The 20,669-nt window shown below is 36.2% G+C and overlaps 1 protein-coding gene across 3 annotated transcripts in view; it reads right to left on the reverse strand.

Annotated features, from left to right (window-relative positions):
- Positions 1 to 20,669, reverse strand: part of LOC150095616 (kinesin-like protein klp-12) — a 282,767-nt gene that overhangs the window by 126,468 nt on the left and 135,630 nt on the right. For all 3 annotated transcript variants that reach the window (XM_090410291.1, XM_090410289.1, XM_090410290.1), the window contains exon 7: positions 16,134 to 16,256. In XM_090410291.1, the coding sequence (XP_090266417.1) occupies positions 16,134 to 16,256 (123 nt within the window). The remainder of the gene's footprint in view (positions 1 to 16,133; positions 16,257 to 20,669) is intronic.

Here is a 20,669-nt window from a genome sequence, read left to right on the forward strand (position 1 = left end):
CCTGGCGAAAACAACGGGGGCCTTGTTTAACCGGGGGACGCCCCAGCCGGCATGAAATTTTGTCATGTCATACCATCATTTTTTATTTTGGTTTAACCAATAAGAATACAATTTGGTCGGCTAAATCCCAAATTGCCAGCCCATCCTCGTTCGTTCAGTATCAAAGTAGATACCCAACAGGGTGCACCACGAGAAGGTGAGGATTGGACATTAGGTCAGAAGCCCTGGTCGGTTCTCCGCATTCCTTTAAAGGCTATGTGGAGGTCTCCTCTCAGTTATACAGCTTTGACCCTTAAGCACCCCAAAGATAAATACTACATACCCTAAAATATATATCCAGGATACATCTAAAAAAGATAGCCGAAATGCTAAAAATATACACTGTTCTGAAACAGTGTATATTTGGTGATTTACTATGGACACCATAGTAAATCACTGGCCAGGGTGTCATAGTATGACACCCTGGCCAGTGTGTCATACTATGACACCCTGGTCCAAATGGTCCAAAATTCCAGTGGGAATTTTGGACCATTCTTCTTGTAGGCATGTAATGAGATCCTGAACTGTTGTGGAGTGAACGACCTCATCCGATGCTATAGTTCTTTCTCACAGATGTTCAATAGGGTTGATATCAGGGCTCTGAAGAGGCCAGTCAAGTAAGTGTAGTGACATTCATATTCACAAATCATGCAGTTACAGCAGCAGTCTTATGACATGGTGCATTGTCTTGCTGAAAGAGACAATGGTCAATTCTCTAGAAATACCACAAAGTAGGAAGCATTGCATTGTCCTGAATGTCTAGATAACTCTCGGAGTTCATTGTTCGTTGCACCACAGAGGTCCGAGGCCAAACCAGAAAAAACAGGACCATGCCATCACACTGCCCCCTCCAAATTTCATAGCTGAGGTCACGCAATCTAGTAAGATGTCTACATCTCCCACACCCATCCATCTGCATGGCAGAAGGTGCAGCATGATTCATTGCCCCATAACACAGCTTTCCAAGCCTCCACGTTTCACTGTACATTGCTCTTTGCACCACTAAAGAAGACGCTGCATGTTGGTCCAGGTAATGTGGGACTTGCATATTGCAGTCCTACCATGTTGTGAGCATTGGTTCTGAATGTTTTTGTGCAGATTTGTGTTCTGGTCAATGCCTCAGAGCATCATATTCCTCCAATTTATACTGGCTACAAACACGACTCATTACATGGTACAATGTACCTTGCCCATGGGGGGAGGGGGGGGGATATCCATTGACTTCTTTCCAAGCAGTGTATAACCTTTACCCACCACATTCAAATTACACATCAAATTAAGTACCCTCATCTGCACCACCTAAGGACAAACTCCATTCTCTATTGCATCCTGTGGTGTATGAAGTCTCTGTAATCGCAACATGGCATACTATGGACAGACAGGAAGATCTGTTAACATCTTCTTTGGAGAAACACAAGAAATATGTTTGCTACCATTATTACGGAAAGTCAGGACTAGCAAATCATGCTTTGGATCTTCCTTCATACAACAGCATTAGATGAAAGAAAACCAATATGAAATTTGGAAGTCATTACAAGTTAGAGAGAGAGACTATTTTTAGAGATGACATTGACTATGAATCACTTTCCTAACCTCAAGAATGACTGCATTAATCTGCTAAAAATTTGGGAGTCATCTTAAGATCAACTTCAACCTAACAACTGTAAAAACTTCTTCAATACATCAGAGGGTACCAAATTAGGATTTAGCATCTTTTGTCTACTACAATTTGAACTATTTCATTTACTCATTGTCACAAGATGCTGATTTGAAACATAAACAAAATATAAGCTAGTTAATAAATATTTTTATATGATTTATTGTTTTTTGTACTGTAATACCATGAAAAAGAGATGAATAATATTCAACCCCTAAGCTTTTCTACACATTAAAAATGAAAATATTGAAAAGAAAGTTGAGATTGTTAGTCCTTTCTTTTAAGCTTACACGGTGATCTGAATGCATTTTTGAAAATTATGGAGACCACTACTGTGTTTGAATAAAAACTTTAGTTTAATATAACTAAAATCTAAACTAAAGTTTTTATTCACATTATGGAGACAACACGGTAGTTGTCTCCATAATTTTCAAAAAAGCATTGAGATTGTTAGCATTCAAGAATGTGCTTTCAGAGCTAATATATGATTGTATGGCCAGAAAAATATATCATCATATCTTGAGGTTTCAGAAAAGAGAAGCCAACAGCAGAGTTCAATATTATTATTATTAAGAAAAAGACCACCAGGGAGTCAGGGACTCATCAAGAAAGGCCTCACATTATCTGCACCAGCTGTCATACCTATTTTTGAACTTATTCACACTAACTGCATTTACCACGTCCAATGGTAATCCATTCCAATTATGCACTGCTCTATGAGAGAAAAATTGAGTTTTCTCACCCCTTTCTTCACTACATTCATTCTCAACTTCTATGGATGCCCTGTTGTCCTATTCCTTCCCTACACAAAATTTCATCTACTGATATCCTGTATGACCCTTTCAGAAGTTTGTGAGTCTCAATCATATCATCCCCCCTTTCTCCTATTTGCTAGTGTCTGGAGACCACAAATTCTCAATCTGTCTTCATAATCTGTATTCCACAATCCTAATATCATTTTTAACTCTCCAATATATCATAATCACCAAGGAAACAGGACACCAGACCTGACCTGCATGCAAGAGTCCAAGTGATGTCTTATCAAGGCCTTGAAGAAGCGATATTACTTCCTTGGAAGTTTTTCCACTTGGTTATAATATAAATTAAAGATTTCTAAAAATTAAACAAAGGTGCAAACTCTGTTTGCTTACACTTGGATAAAGGATTAAACCAAGAATATAATTTCTTTGCATCTTTAATTAAAATTACTTCCTTATCTTTACATGTCAAAGTTTGTTTCAGCACTGCAATTACCTTCTGAGTTATCTTTGCTATATGATCCTTGAACTTCAACTTCCTATTTATTAAAACACTAAGGTCCCCTACCTTGATCAGTTTCTTCTAGCATAATCTCACCAATATGACATTGGATATCTCAATACACCAAAGTGCATGATTTTACATTTACTAATATTGAACGGACAGAAATTTTTACATGCTCACAATTCCAGCCTATTCAAATTATTCTGCAAGTACTGCATATCAGCCACATTCCTGATTACCATGCCTATCTTTGCATCATCAGCAAATAGCTGTATATCTTCTGTCAAATCCTTCCCAATGCCATTAAGATTGAATAACAATGGACCAAGGACTCAGGCTCACATATCATCTTTAGCATCTTTTGTCCCCATATACCACTTTTTGATATCTGTCAGTCACTTTCTTATCGATGCTAATATTTTATAATCCAATTCCATATCCTCCAATTTATACAACAGTCTTCCAAGCTGTATTCTGCCAAAATCCTTAGCAAAATCCAAAAGCATAGTTGGGAAAACTTCAGTTACAAAGAATGAAGAGACACAAGTGATGAACAGTTAGTCTGCATTAGTCAGCCTCAGGGAAAAGGAAATGATTGGCAGAGTGTGAACAAGTCACCTACCTAACTGGACAGAGACCTAGTGTTCCATCATTAGGTCTTTGTCCAATTAGGAAGCTCATCTTCACAATTCGTGCCCTTTAAGCTGATTAATAAATGCTGGCTGTTAGTCATTTGTGTCCTTTTCTTCTGTGTAATTAGAAGTGACCAACTATAAAGTTGACTAGTCACTACTTACAGACTACACAACAGTTCAAAGAATAACAAAACACCAACTATAAATGACATGAATTAGATTTTCATCATGACAAGAGAAATTAAATTTTAATAAGGCATGCTGAAGATAAATGAGTTCTGTAGCAAGAGCTATGTCATTAGAGCAAACAGCTCTCTCTCTCTCTCTCTCTTTGTGTATGTGTGTTTTTCCTCCCACTAGTAACTCTATCAGGAGGAAATTTATTTCCTATATGCTCCATTGCATATATTACATGTAGTTTCCAAATAACTGATTAACATTTATATTAAATTAATGTTTACATTTTTGTACTAATATATTTTTGTACCAATATTCATATTTATATTAATACTTTTATACCTACATATATTTACACTATATAATCCAAACATTATCAGTAATTTATGTTACATTATAACAATTAGAAGTCGATTGGCAAATTCTATATAGTGTTTCTACTGTTACTTTAAATTGTTGCAGTCTTTTCATGAGAGGTGTAGAGTTCTAATTCCCAGAGATATATAAGTGAATAAACTAGAGCAAGTTGTTCTGCTTGGTTGTTGGAACAGAGAGGTTGCAGTCTAGAGTAGAGTTCTTGCAAAATAGACTGTCTTTAATATAAAATGAAACAACAACCGATGTTTCCTTCTGTTTTGCTACCGTCAGTGTATATATCGAATTCATCACTTTCACAGTGTTTCTTCTCCTAAATATGTGTTTCTTTGCTGGGTGCGGCTGTCTACTGTACTGAAGTGGAAGTTTGTAGCCATTTGGATCAATGTTGGCATTTCCTTTATATCGAAGTAACGGCATATATAAGAGAGAATTCTTGCATTTTCAGGCAGATTGGTGTTAGACCAGCAATAACACAAGCTGCCTTGAAAGATATTATCCTATTTCCTTTAATTATTCTAATGACTATAAGATGTTAAACTCTATTTAACTTTTGTCAGTTTTTCTTAGATTTTAGTGCATCTTTCTAAGCAGGTGCACCCTAAGATATCAATGATAGTATAGCTTCAGTATAAATTATAATGAAGAGCCAAAGGCTTCAATTCAGCTACATGAACTTATTTAAGTTAAGGGATATTATATCCCATATTGTTTCTTAGCCGAATAAGAAACTCAAAGAATTTCATGCCGAATATAGAAACTATATAAAGTTCGGCGATTCTAAGTGTTAGCAAATACCTGGATAGAGCAGCAACTGAACCTTGAAGGTAGTGCAAGCTGAGGCAACTCATAGAAAGGGTGGAGCAAGCTCCGATCACTATTCTTGATATTTACCCATAATGTGAACTTAACTCCTAGGAGCTGTATTATTGTTCAACATTATGAGAGAAGGCCACTACCCAGACCAGTTTTGACCTTTTTTGAGGTCTCATCAGTGAGTAGGTAGACCAAGTTAATACCAAGTTTGTAGCGAACAGAATAAGAAGGAGAAGAGATGTAAGTTCTGTTCACTACAAACTTGGTATTAACTTGATCTACCTACTCACTGATGAGACTTCAAAAAAAGGTCGAAATCGGTCTGGGAAGTGACCTTCTCTCATAATGTTGAACAATAATACAGCTCCTAGGAGTCAAGTTCACATTATGGGTAAATATCAAGAATAGTGATTGGAGCTTGATCCACCCTTTCTATGAGTTGCCTCAGCTTGCACTACCTTCAAGAGTCGGATCAGTTGCTGCTCTATCCAGGTATTTGCTTACACTTGGAATTACCAAACTTTATATAGTTTCTATATTCAGCATGAAACTCTTTGAGTTTCTTATTTGGCTAAGAAACAATATGGGATATAATATCCCTTAAATAAAATAAATAAAAAATAAAATAGTTCCAGTATATATTTTTTTCAGCACTCACTGGCCTAACCCTCAGTTTATCCTTGCTGACTTTACTAGAAGGTTTACTGTTTGTAAGCTTTTTTTCGACAACATACGAGATGTGATTTTTGAAGTTAAATTTGTGGTCTATTGTTACTCCTAGGTATTTTAGCTAACTGGCTACCTCTAAAACTTCCCTGTTTAGAAAGACCATTACAGGTTATTTTGATTTTTTACATGAGATATGGAGCACTTTAGATTTGGTACTACTGAAGGTATTAAAGAGTTTTTTGTTAGCTGTTACTTCTAGCTGTAAGCTGTTGCATCCCCAAATCATTATCATCACATCATTGCCAAAAGCTGTGACTTTCATTTCAGTAGTGAAAGGAAGTCCTAACACAGCAAAAACTATGCGGACAGCCTTGTTAGACTTCTTTTGTCACAGCTGTGGTTTTCAATATCATGGTTGCTCTTCTGTCTGTAAAATACTTTTTTGTAAGGTAGAGGAGTTTTTTTTTTTTGGATATTTTAAATCTTTTAATCAAGTAATTATGCCTGGCCACCATGCAGCATTGAAGGTTTCTTATACATCGAGTGAGATCATTAGTGCGTCTTTTTTTGTTATATGCACATTTTTATGTTCCAACATAAAAATGTGCACAAATTCACATGGAGAGAAGAGGCAAGGAATAAAAAAAGTCTCATTGACTATGTTATTGTTGATAGTGATGTTTTCGCCCTGGTACAAGACACCAGAGTGTACAGAGGATTTGAAATTGGAAGTGATCACTATTTAGTCTTGAGCAGGATAAAATTGAATTTCATATTGAAAATTAAGAAAGTTTTAAAGCAAATAAAAGTTGAGCAGCTCTCAGATGTGAACTGTAGACTAAAATACACAAAGATTATTGAAGAAAAAATGAAAAGAAGAAAGCATATCAAAAGTACCTGGCAAATAAGTCAGCTTGTGCTCTTAGAGAATACAGAGACAAATGTAAGAAAGCTAAACACTGTGTAAAACTAGCTAAACAAAAGTCATGGGAGGACTTTGGCAAGAACATAGAAAATAAATATCAAGAAGGTGGCAAAATATTCTGGAGGTTGTTGAAGAAGCTTAGAAATGGAGGAAAGAGTGCTGTTTAGAGATGATAAAGGTGACATGAAACATGAAAACGGGAAAAAAAGATATCCTTGGAAGTATGGAGTAGTTACTTCAAAAAATTGCTAAATGAAACAAGCAGTGATAGCACAGTGGTAAAAAACACTCAACAGGCATACAGTCAGGAATACATATCCATACTTGAAGTAGAAAAAGCCATCAAATGATTGAAATGTGGAAAGGCAGCAGGAGTAGATGATATTCGACCAGAAATGCTGAAGTATGGTGGTATAAAAGTCTTACAGTGGCTGCGCTGCATAAGTTCAAAAGGCCTGGACAGAGGGATGAATTCCCGATGATTGGAGTAGAGCTCTCATAGTACCCATATATAAAAAGGAAAATAAAACTTAATGTGAGAATTACAGAGGTATTTCACTACTGAGTGTTCCTGGTAAGATTTATGCAAGTATAATTGAGAAACGTTTGAGAAGAATTGTGGAAGGAGAAGCTTGGTGAAGAACATGAAGAGGCAAAACTGAGGAGTGAGAAGGTGAAGATTGTAAGTCTCCTACCACATTATGATAGAGGAGAACTGATGAGGGCACTGATAGCCAATGAATCTACATAGATAGTGCAAAAGGAATGATGTAGAATTTGTGGATCTGTGGTCTTTGTTTGAAGGAAAGAAGGATTTGCACAATGCGGATGGACTGCATCTGAATGGTTTTGGTGTTAGCTTTGAACAAACTCTCTCCAGAGAGCTTGTTCACTGAGCATGCTGACGTGCAAATTCAGAGAAACTTAAGTAATTAGGGTGGAAGCAAGTGATTTTGTGTGAAGGCACCCATGAAGCGAGTGAGTGTGAGAATGACCAAGTGAGGAATCTAGTATCTCAAGCAAAAATATTGAATAGGGTAGTCAATTCAGAAAGTAAAGGTGAGTGGGGGGAATAAAGAGATGTTACCCTTTCTATATACTAATGCCAGAAGTATTGGAAATAAGCGGGAGGAATTTTGGGCATTGGTTAGTACAACCTTTCCAAAAGCAATCTAGTGTGAGATTAAGACCAATAAGACAAAATATACAGTTGGTTGTTGCTATAGACCAGGGAGTTCCACAGATGATCTGGAAGACATGCATCGCCAAACATTATGGAGTGTAGACTGGAAGGAAGAAAGATAACATTGCAAGAAGGAAACAGAATTTATACAATTGCTGAGGGTTAATTACTTAAGGCAGCATGTGATGGAGGGAACTAGGGGCGGGAGAGTATTGGACTTGGTCACAGGGTCAGAAGAGCTATCCATAACCAAGGTGATAATATTGTCTCCAACTGGTGAAAGTGACCATGCAGTCTTGACTTGGAAGATTGTAAAACATGAGGAATATTCTATCAAGAAGGGATATTTGTGGAACTGCAAGGCAGGTGATTATGACATGGAAAAAGCTTAAGTCTGTACCATGGCATAGAACACTGCAGGGTAAGGATGTTAGTAGTGCATGGGATATAGTTAAGAGTCATCTAGAGGAAGCAGTATTAAATTGTATACTTAGGGTAAGGAGAGTTAATCGATAAGAGTTAGATGGATGAATAATATCATTAAGCATGAACTGGAGAAGAAGAATGCGTGAGGATGTTGGCTACGTCAAGTAACTTGACGTAGCCAACATTTGAGTGTTGTAAAAAATCCATTAAGCCTCCAACATAAGGTACCTTGGAGGCAGTACAAGATGAATAATGGTAATAATCAGTTACATGAAGAGTATAAAGAACAAGCCAGGAAAGTGACTCAGTTAGTGAGGAAAACAAAAGTGTTTTCCTCACAAAAGTACTGCCTCCAAGGTACCTTATGTTGGAGGATGTTGGCTATGTCAAGTTACTTGACGTAGCCAACATCCTCGCGCATTCTTCGCCGCCAAAAAGTAATTTATCATATGCCCAACGCACGGCTCTCCTGAAACTACGTAAAGAAAAAAGTATCGTCATCACTAGAGCGGATAAGGGTAATGCCACAGTCGTTCTTAATACCAGTGAATATAATCGTAAAATGAACATTATCCTCCGCGATCGCGCTACCTACATCCCGCTAGAACACGACCCCACAAAAACACAAGTTAAGAAACTAAAAATTTTACTCAAAAAAGTATCTTCCTGACCCCCTGATGTCATGAAAAAACTTAAACCTTTCCGCTCCCGCCCCCCCCCCCCCGAATATACAGTTTACCAAAAATCCACAAACCCAATTCCCCACTCAGGCCTATAGTAGATGCTACCAATGCACCTTGCTATAGACTATCTAAACAGCTGGCCAACTCTCTGATACCCCCTCACCGGAAGGTCCCCTTCCTATATAAAAAACTCAACCCACTTTAAAGCCCTTGCAGAAAATTTAACCTTGAAGAAGACAGACATATTGGTAAGCTTTGATATCTCCTCTTTGTTTACCAATATTCCCTTAATTGACACCTTATCTCTCTTAGAAAACGTTTTTCCCTCTGACATCTTAGATCTCTTTTCCTTTGCCATTAACTCTGGGTATTTCTCTTGGAACAACAAAATCTACAAGCAGATAGAGGGAACTGCCATGGGTTCCCCCCCTTGCCAATTTCTATATGGAAGATTTCGAAAAACGAGCCATAGACTCAGCCCCACTCAAACCTTCTATCTGGCTAAGATATGTAGATGATGTGTTCTCTATTTGGCCTCATGGCCCAGACACGTTAGACTCCTTCCTCAGTCATCTCAATAGTCTACATCCAAGAATCCAGTTCACTATGGAAAAGGAAAAGAACAATTGTTTACCCTTCCTAGACACGTTAGTCACACGCCTGCCTAATGATACACTTACCTTCACCGTATACAGAAAACCCACACACACAGGCAGATACATTCACAAACTCTCCCACCACCACCCCTCTCAACAATATGGCATTATTAAAACTCTTACCAAGAGAGCCCACAATCTTTGTTCCAGTGGAACCGTCCTCACTAATGAGCTTAACCACATACACATCACTTTCCTCTCCAATGGCTACAGTGATCACAGTATCAATAAAATAATCAACTCCTCCCCCATTCCTCTTCCTTCTCGTCAACAAGATTTTAAAAATGCCATCACCATACCCTACATCCGTGGCACATCTGAAAAAATAGCCAAGATACTAAAACAGTACAATCTACACACAGCATATAAGCCCCACCGCAAACTGGCTACCCTTATCCATTCTACGAAAGATCAGCTCCCTCCTCTCTCTCTGCCTGGAGTTTACAAAGTACCCTGTTCCTGTAAGCTGGCGTACTTTGGACAGACAGGCAGATCAGCATCCATCCGTCTAGAGGAACACAAGTCTTACATCTTCAAACACAACTATGGCCATTCAGGCTTGGCTGACCATGTTTTGGACACCACCCACAGAGTATCATGGAAGAAAACCACCGTGCTCCACCACAGCAAATTCAAGAAAGAGAGACTTTTCTTAGAAGCAGCAGCAGCTCTCAAAAACCAACCAAATCTCAATAAATATGGTTGCATTAAGCTTCCGAAGATTTGGGAAACACTCATCACCAGAGTTCCCACCTTACATTCCAGGCCACCTACTACTGCCCTTAGAGGGCGCTCTACCTAGATAGGACTTTAGTGTCACCCACGTGGTTGGGCTTAGTATTGTTTGTTATTTGTGCATATGTTACATTAATTGTTTTTGTAATCCCCGTAGATGTCCTAGTGACTAGGACGAAATATAGGAAGTATTAAATTCTATTTTAATTCGTTTTGAGCCTCCAACATGATGTCCTCACAGCACTTAAGCCTCTACACACGTATTCCAAGGTACCTTCTTCTTCCAGATTTCATGCTTAAGTTACTCATTCGTCCATTTTGCACATACCTTCCTCTGTCTTACTTTGGTCAAACAGGCAGGACAGCAAATATCAGAATTTCGGAACGCAAGAACTACATCCGGTTTCACAAGTACAGCCACTTGGGTCTTGCAGACTATGCTCTGAATACATGCAACACAATACGGTGGAAGAAAGCTACAATAATACACCGTAGCAAGTTCAAATTCGAAAGACTATTCATGGAATCAGCCTCAGCCCTAAGAAACTCTCCAAACCTGAACAAATTTGGTTGCATGAGACTGTCCCAAATTTGGGAGGCGTACATCAGCAGACCTTCAGCCCAACGGCCAAGAACACCTACATAGCCCACTAGGGGGGCACCATCAGGACTTTTAGGAGAACAATAGCTTCATCACTTCATTCTTAGTTACTGTGTTGTAGTGCCTACGTGCATGTGCCTTTTTTTTTGTAAGTTCCTTTTGAAGATGGCAACGTGACGTTGCCGAAATATCGGAAATATTTATTAAAGTGTTATTTAATTTATATTCTTATATATGTTGTCAATTCCTTAAGTGATTTAGTAGTACACATACCTTATTCAGTCTTTTGGCTTTCAGAATACACATTGACACTGTTATGTATTTCTTTGTCAGTTCCCAAGCAGTATTCTTGTTCCGTGCTATAGCTCCAAGCTATCGTCTAAGCTTGTCATAATCACCAGCCCTTAATTCCACATATATCATTTCCTTTCCTCACAAAAGTCTGCATTAGGCTAGCCACAACCCAGATAATCATTTCATGATCACTTTCACCAACTGGAGGAAAGTGTGAAACCCCACTCACAATTACATTCTCTGATGAAGTGATCAGACCTAGAACTCTCTGCATGCCCTCCTTTATGTGCTGCCTGAGATAGTTATCTCTCAAGCACTCAAGAAATTCATTTTCCTTATTCCCATAATAATTACCCTTCTTTTGTTTATACTTTTCTTCATCACCACCCTCCACATTTCCAGACCTATAGCAACATCCAACTGAATATGTCTTCCTCTCAACCTCCATGTTACACCACACTACCTCATAACCATTGCCACTATTTCCTTCTTTCATATTTACCTTATGTGGACAATAATTCCTCTGATATCATCAGCAGCACTCCCCCCCTCCCTTCTTGTCCCTTCTAACCTCACAAAAAAATAATGTATCCTTCCATTTCTAATCCTGCTAGAATATCAACTTCATTCAACCATGTTTCACTTATTCATGAGTTTGAGGCAAATAAACACTTAATCAATGAAACCATTTCATCTTTCTTATTTCTCATATTTCTGGCATTTGTAAACAAACAGTAATTCATTTTTAGGTCTAACCAGTCTCCAAGTCACTTGTATTTACAGTTCTGTTGCTTGTTCCTATAAATAAACACTTCCATTGAACTTCAGAAGGCTGGCCATTGCTACAGCAGTTAACCCTATTGTGAGAGGAACATTGTTTTTAAGGGTAGCTGAACAATGGATACAGTCTCTGCTGTATTTGGTCCAAAAGGTTAGAATCAAAAATCACTCACACACACTTAGAATTATGATACTGTGGAGTAAATTACTCACTGTTAGAAAGAACACTATATAAGCTATCAGCAGTACTAGATACATCCATTCCTGTTCGATACTGCACAAAATCAGGTTAAAAAGTGGAGTGATCAGAGGCACATCCGTTCACTCTCTCTCTCCGTGTGTGTGTGTGTGTGTGTGTGTGTGTGTGTGTGTGTGTGTGTGTGTGTGTGTGTGTGTGTGTGTGTGTGTGTTGAAAATGCCACACTTTTGGGATGATTTGAAGCTGTGATGATTTATTCATGTACCTTCGAGATGTGAAGGTTTATTATAAACAGAAAAGGATAATGAACCATTTGGAAGGTGTTTAATTAATATGTCTACGAAGATAAGTCAGTTATTTGTTTCCATCTGTATATCCAGTGTTGAGTGGTACTTCTCTATAAGTGAGAGCAACGACTGCTCCTTCTACATGTGCTATGACAATAAATTCACATGTGGTGAGCTATAAGGGGCTCATGCGAGCCCTTTGTTAAATTTTTCTCAAACTTGCAAGCCTCTTGTTCTTCTTGTTTAATAATCTTGTAGAACTAGAAAATACCACTGTGGAATGTATACATGCTACCATAATTGTTACTTTAAATTCATATGGATTTTCTGATAACTATATAAAAAATCATTTCATTGCATTTTGTTCTGATGGAGCTAGTGTAATGTTAGGAAACAAATCAGGTGTTGCAATCAACCTTCTACAAAAATTTCCCAACGTTGTGATTTGGCATTGCACTCATCGTCTACACTTAGCATTAGACGATTTGATAAAAAAACATTAACGAAAAAATCATTTTCAAATATTTATGGATAAATTATATGCTTTTCATCATCAATCACCAAAAAATCAATGAGAATTAAATACAATTGCAAAAGACCTTGGTATCGTAATTTTAAAGATCGGCCGTGTGTTTGGACCACGATGGGCAGCTTGCAGTTTACGAACGGCTCTTGCTTTGTGGAGAAATTAGTCAGCTTTATGCAAACATTTTGCATCGAACGATAAATATAAGGGCTTTTTAAACCGACTTATCAATATGAAATTTTAGATCTAGCATTAATGATTGATATCCTACAAGAATTATCATATCTGTCAGAAGCTCTACAAAGTCACAATATAAGTATTACAAGGACTAAGTTAGGCCCTTTTTTTTCCCTTTTTTTTTTTTTTGCTCGACGATGCGAGCCCTTTGTTAAAATTTCCATAGCTCACCACTGACTATGTGAGCTTGCTATGGTTGCAGTTGAAACTGTTTTTGCATTATAGGACTTGAATTTTTCCATGTAATGGCGTGACTGTTTTCAAATTATTTAGCTGCTGCAGTTTTAAAGATATTATGAAGGATAGAGCATAGTTCTAGATTTAAGATTTCAAATAGTTTTTGTAAAGATATGATAGCTTCACTAATTTTGAAAAGCTCTATGCAAGTGCTACCAGTATATTTCCATATTAATGATGAACTTACATTTAGCTTTATCAGAATGAAACTTTTATTTAAAATTTCAAACAGCCACTAGTGTCCTAACATTTTTAGAAAGGCAAGCCAGTTGAACTGTGTTGGAATTTTAGTTTCCACTTATGTAAATGACAAGCATGCCGGCTTAGATGTCAAAGTATAAATTAAAGATACCAAGAAATTATATACTTGGTTTAATCCTTTATCCAAGTGTAAGTAAACAAAGTTTGCACCTAAAGTATTTTCAGGACTTGGGCAACTTGTATATACAAGCTAATGACTTCACATCACTTGCCTTAGTAGCATTATACATGTCTGCAAGGATATGTGCTTTGCATTATTGGATATTAAGGCAAGTGATGTGAAGTTGTTACCTTCTATATACGAGTTGCCCAAGTCCTGAAAATATTTCAGGTGCAAACTTTGTTTGCTTACACTTAGATAAAGGATTAAACCAAGTATATAATTTCTTGGTATCCTTAATTTATAGTATAACCAAGTGGAAAAACTTCCAACAATAGATGACAAAGTGATTAGTGTATCCACTCCCCAACTAAAAGGCTGCAGGTTCGAATCCTGCTTGGAGCATGGATGTTTGTGATTGTCTTTCACCCTCATATGTTTATTCATATAAATATACATAGGCTATTCCAATATGGAGTGGGTGGCCGATGGATAAGTAGACCCAACCCTCCTGTAACGGGAGAGGCCTTCATCCACCATGGTGAAGATAAAGGCTGTATATCATCAAATGACAAGCATTACGAGGGATATCTCCATGCAGAATCTGTAGACATAATGAAAGGTTTAGGTGTTGGTAATTATTCACAGCAGTGTTTCACAATATAAACACTACCAGAAGAACAAAATAAATAATTAATTTGATAACATAACAAATTACAACTGTTATAAAGCACAAAGGACTGAAATAGGTAGTTGTGGAAACAATTCAAACTGTAACTGAAAAATAATTAACATCCTATAGTGGTACCCCCTGGCAGGGGAAGGGAGCCGAATAAAAGAAAATGAATTCACTGAAGCCATAGTGCTTCAGTGAACAGAGCTATCTAAAATGAATGCTGCTTTCATATCTTTACAAGAACTACTTGAAATCCTAAATCCATAACTATAGTCTGTTCTCTATAACATCTCCAAAGTTGCAGCAACTGAAGAATTTAAAAAAGTCAAAAGCTGTCACTTCAGAAAATTTGAAGCTCTCAAACAACAAAAAATGTTCTGGATGCAACAACATCAAGATCACATAGTACTGAATTTACCATCACTGCTACTTACAGAAAAAAAAGCAGTCGATATCCTCAAGTTGGGATAATAATTTTACTATCATTCATGGATTAGTATTGTTCAAGAAATCATGACCAGTGCTAAATGTGGGATAATAGATATCCCCCATTAAACAGTGCTCATAAAAAACTTCCCTTATTCTGTGTGGAGAAAACCCACCCACACACACACGCACTGGAAAGTACTTATATAAGCAGTCATTCATCTCAACAGGATGACATCCTTAAAAAGGATTACATACAGAACCAGTTAAATGATTTAATATCACAGCACTTGCCAAAAAGCTCAGTTATCTTCACTGTCTGTTTTTTGTTTCTTTGTTACAGTCTCTGTAAAATACATATAATATGGCATATCCTCCATCCCTTACACACTTTTTGTTGTAAAGGATCACAGCAAAACTATTCCATTCCCATCCCTCATATCTAGAGTACTTCTGAAAAAGATAGCTCAACTTCTTTATAAATGTAATCTCAATGCAACTTTCAATTAATAAATTATTTGTTCTTCTAGTATTGTTTATATCAAGAAGCACTATTATGAATACCACCAACACGTAAGCATTTCACTACCCATTTCTGAACCATAATTTAGATTTGAGTGAAGAGGAGCTAATAGAAGCACTTGCTAAAGGAAACTGCCAGAATTTAACACAAGGAATGATCAGGTCAAAAACGTTTAGCAGAATGACTTTTATTTTTTTAGATTACCAGAAATCCACTATACTCAGAAAGATCTACTTCTTGTACTTTTGTTATATTTACATTTGCTTTTCTCAGTGTTTTTGTTGCATAAAACCAATATGGCTGGATCACCACATTTCATGCAAATGATATTCTGTTTCTACCAATTACATATTTCATTTTTATTTGATTAGTTACATTCAGATAAGTCAATGGTGCTACTTCATATGTGAATGACGTCAGTGACAGCTTTCATTGAAGTTCTACCAGCAAACTACTTACTGCAAATGTATCTTCTAGAAAAGCATATCATATTTCTTTGCTATCTTGAGGGTAATCAGCAATTTAAAATAAATGCACATTATCAATATTCAAACTAAACTAGCAATTTGAGTACAATTTCTATGAAAAATCAGAAAATCTACAAAAAGATTTCTTATTATGTGAGAAAATTACATATCATGAGAAGAAATCAAAAATTGGTAAACTGGCAAGTTCATTAATTCTATATTAGAAATATTAACAGTAATTTTTCTCTATGTGTAAGTAAAGATATACTGAAATGCAAACCTTTAAGCAGTCGAGTGAGAGCAGATTCTCTATAAGGTACAAAACTAGGAGTGCGCAGGCCAGCATTATAGAGAGCTCTAATCACATTACCTAAAGCTAGAAGCCCACGGTTAATATCCACACCTAAAATACAAGATAATAGAGAAATAATTATAATATACAAAAAAAGATATTTCCAAAATTTTTAAAGAAAAGTAAAAGTAAGTTTTTTTAATCAACATAAAATACACTCAGATCATCACAGTTAAAATATCATTAACAAGTTCATGTTGAATAGGGACAAATTGTCTTATGCTGTACTTGACCTGGCGATGGGACACAAGAATTTGTCTCGTACTGCTGGAAGTTTATTTTGCACTTGGTTAGACTATAATAAATTTAGTTTAATCCTTTATCCAAGTGTAGGCAAACAAAGTTTGCACCTGAAAATATCTTCTGGACTGAGGCAAGGTGGTACATTTGTTGGCAACTCATAGCAAAGGTGGACCAAGCTCTCATCTCTCCTTGTCTTAGTATCTCCCATCCACAAGATTTGCTTTGCATTATGGGAGATACTAAGACAAAGAGAGATGAGAGCTTGGTCCACCTTTGCTACAAGTTGAAAACAAATGTACCACCTTGCCTCAATCCTGAAGATATTTTCAGGCACAAACTTTGTTTGCCTACACTTGGATAAAGGATTAAACTAAATTTATTATTGTCTCATACTGTACTTCCTGTTTGCTTAATGGGTCAGCATGCCACAAATTGTGGAATATGCTTTGATTGAAATCAAGATTATGCAGAGGAGAAAAAAAAAATGTTTGGCCTAGGATATATCAGAAACCATTAATTAAGGATAATCCTATATTTGGTTGTTATATGTAAATTAAAAAGTGTAAATATGCAAACCAACATTAAGAAACATGAACCATGTGAAAATCATTGGCAAAAAAAATGAAAGAAAAGAAGAGGTGTGAAAGGAAATACTTTTATTCAAGACAAAAGAATTACTAGAAACTTGTAGTCTATGGTATCTAATACGTTAATGTGGAGCAAGATGAATTACATGTTATCCTATAATCTCTAGTCATGCATGTTTGCATTTATGATGGGCATAATTAAAAAACGCTTGAGGAGGCACAAAGAAATCTGTTTGTGAAATGTAATTAACTAATCAATAATAAACTGCCAGTACACACTGGTAGCTTAGTAAATGACTATTGGGAAGTGGCATATCCACTGAACAAATAATAGTACTGATTCATCTACGCATGGCATTAATAATGTGTGCACAGATGGTATCTAATACGTTGATGTGGAGCAAGATGAATTACATGTTATCCTATAATCTCTAGTCATGCATGTTTGCATTTATGATGGGCATAATTAAAAAACGCTTGAGGAGGCACAAAGAAATCTGTTTGTGAAATGTAATTAACTAATCAATAATAAACTGCCAGTACACACTGGTAGCTTAGTAAATGACTATTGGGAAGTGGCATATCCACTGAACAAATAATAGTACTGATTCATCTACGCATGGCATTAATAATGTGTGCACAGATGGAGCAATAAATGAGCAAATCATCCAGTAAAATTGTTGGGCTTGTTATGTGTATTTGTTTCTATTTCACTTTTGTTTTCTACAGAGCATTTTCTTTTATTTTAAGGGTTATTTTTTAATGAAGTAATAAATCCCATATATGCTATTTTGTTGGAGGTCACCAGAGTCCTTTTCTTAAAAAAAAAAAAAAAAAAAAAAAAAAAAAAAAAAAAAAAAAAAAAAAAAAAAAGATTTATTTTTAATCAGAGGAATAAATGGATTTTCACTCGCTATTAGCAAAAAGACTGGAATGAAAAGGTTTCTGTATAGTGAAAAATCTCCTCACCCCCTACCAGCACCACATAAAATAATCATATTTTATTGTATGGTATAGATACAGACCGACAATCTATATAACTATATTTAATAATAATTACCAACAACTGGAATGAAAATGACCCAGTACACTGGAGAACACATCTTCTCCCACAGACGCTAAACTGTATAGACACAAAAAAAATAAAGCAAAAGTTTCACCTATTTCAAATTTCAGTTGCAGAAAATATGTGGTCACTCCTGTTCGCAATGCAGTCCACGAGTACAGAAAGCAACTGATTTATTCAAAAGCAAATTCTCAAAAGCAAGTATATATATCACTTGAAGCAAGATAGAATTGCATTTGAGATTTTCTATATCATTCAGACAGTTCACAAATGTGTCTCTGACTGATGTTGAAGGGATATTTTATGGTCAGGTTAGTTCACACCTAATTTGCAACAATCAGGAGACAGCCCCGTGTGAACTTGTAAAAAAAAAAAAAAGAAAAAGAAAAAACTAACCATACTGAAACCTTTCAGTATCAGAATTTTTTTTTACACGCCTACATAAAGTCTGTTAAGTTTACATAAAAGAGGATATTTGTAAATCACTAAGAAACTTTTAATACGATTAAAATTTTTTAGGAATTTTCAAACATTAAATCACTGACATCTATTTACAAATTTTAATTCTTCTGCAATCTAATAAAATATTTTGAAATTAAACATTACAACTTAATTTTTAAAAAAATCGTTATGATAAATCTGCAATACATAGTACATAAACTCTCCAACAACGCCATGTTCCAACATAAAAATGTGCACAAATTCACATGGAGAGAAGAGGCTAGGAATAAGAAAAGTCTCATTAACTATGTTATTGTTGACAGTGATGTTTTCTCCCTGGTGCAGGACACCAGAGTGTACAGAGGATTTGAAATTGGAAATGATCACTATTTCGTATTGAACAGGATAAAATTGAATTTCATATTGAAAAGAATAACGTGTAAAAAAGTTTTAAAGCGAATAAAAGTTGAGCAGCTCTCAGATATAAACTGTAGACTAAAATACACAAAGATTATTGAAGAAAAAATGAAAGAGTTTGAGAACAGTAATCAAACCTTGGAGATTCAGTGGCAAACTCTGAAGAAAACATTGATTGATTCTGCAGAGAGGCATGTGGTGAGGTTGTCTGCAAGGATAAAAAAAATCAGAACTCCCTGGTGGACACAAGAAGCTAAAGAGGCAGTGAAGGAAAAGAAGAAAGCATATCAAAAGTTCCAGGCAAATAAGTCAGCTTATGCTCTTAGAGAATACAGAGACAAATGCAAGATTGCTAAACACTGTGTAAAACTAGCTAAACAAAACTCATGGGAGGACTTTGGAAAGAATATAGAAAATAAATATCAAGAAGGTGGCAAAATATTCTGGAGGTTGTTGAAGAAGCTTAGGAATGGAGGAAAGAGTGCTGTAAAAGGAGTTAGAGATGATAAAGGTGACATGAAAACTGGAGAAAAAGATATCCTTGAAGTATGCAGTAATTACTTTGAAAAACTGCTAAATGAAACAAGCAGTGATGACAGCACAGTGGTAAAAAACACTGACCAGGCATACAGTCAGGAATACATATCCATACTCGAAGTAGAAAAAGCCATCAAAGGCTTGAAATGTGGAAATGCAGCAGGAGTAGATGATATTCGACAGAAATGCTGAAGTATGGTGGTATAAGAGTCTTACAGTGGCTGCACTGCATAGTTCAGAAAGCCTGGACAGAAGGACGAATTCCTGATGATTGGAGCCGAGCTCTCATAGTACCCATATATAAAAAGGGAAATAAAACCGAATGTGAGAATTACAGAGGTATTTCCCTACTGAGTGTTCCTGACAAGATCTATGCAAGTATACTTGAGAAACGGTTGAGAAGAATTGTGGAAGAAAAGCTTGGTGAAGAACAAGCTGGATTCAGGCAAAATAGAGGCTGTCAGGATCAGATCTTCACTTTGCGACAAATAGTCGAGAAAGCATGGGAATATAACAAAGATCTGTATTTAAGTTTTGTCGATTTAGAAAAGGCATATGACTTGGTGCCAAGAGAGAAGCTATTCAATACGCTACAGTTATATGGTGTTAATGGGGCATTATATCAAGCAATACTAAGTCTTTATTTGAGTTGTAAGTCAGCAGTTAGAATTGAAGGAAGTACAGGAATATGGTTTAATGTTAAATCTGGTGTGAGACAAGGATGTACATTATCCCCTCTGTTATTAATTATCTATATGGATCACATTATGAAGGAAAGTGGTATTAAACATGATATCAAAATTGGAGATGTTAATGTCAGCTCTTTGCTTTATGCGGATGATATTATACTTCTAAATAAATCCGCTACAAGTCTGCAAGATTCTCTGACTAAATTGAATAGCTGTTGTAATAGATATGGTATGAAGGTCAGCAATAAAAAGACAAAGACAACGAAAATACGCAGAATCACTGAAAATTTCAACTGTGTTGTGAATGGAGAACCTGTGGAACATGTAAAACATTTCAGCTACTTAGGCATGATATTTAGTGAAGATGGTAAATTAAATATAAAAATAGACAACAGAATCAGCAAAGCTGGTATGGTGGGAAGTCAACTGAATAAATTCATATGGAATAAGAGAGAAATTAGTCAGAACACTTAATTAGCTGTAT

The sequence above is a fragment of the Typopeltis vanoorti genome, chromosome 20 (genome assembly GCF_054136105.1).
Source record: "Typopeltis vanoorti isolate ZY-2024b chromosome 20, IOZ_Tvanoo_1.0, whole genome shotgun sequence".
NCBI classification, from domain to species: domain Eukaryota; kingdom Metazoa; phylum Arthropoda; class Arachnida; order Uropygi; family Thelyphonidae; genus Typopeltis; species Typopeltis vanoorti.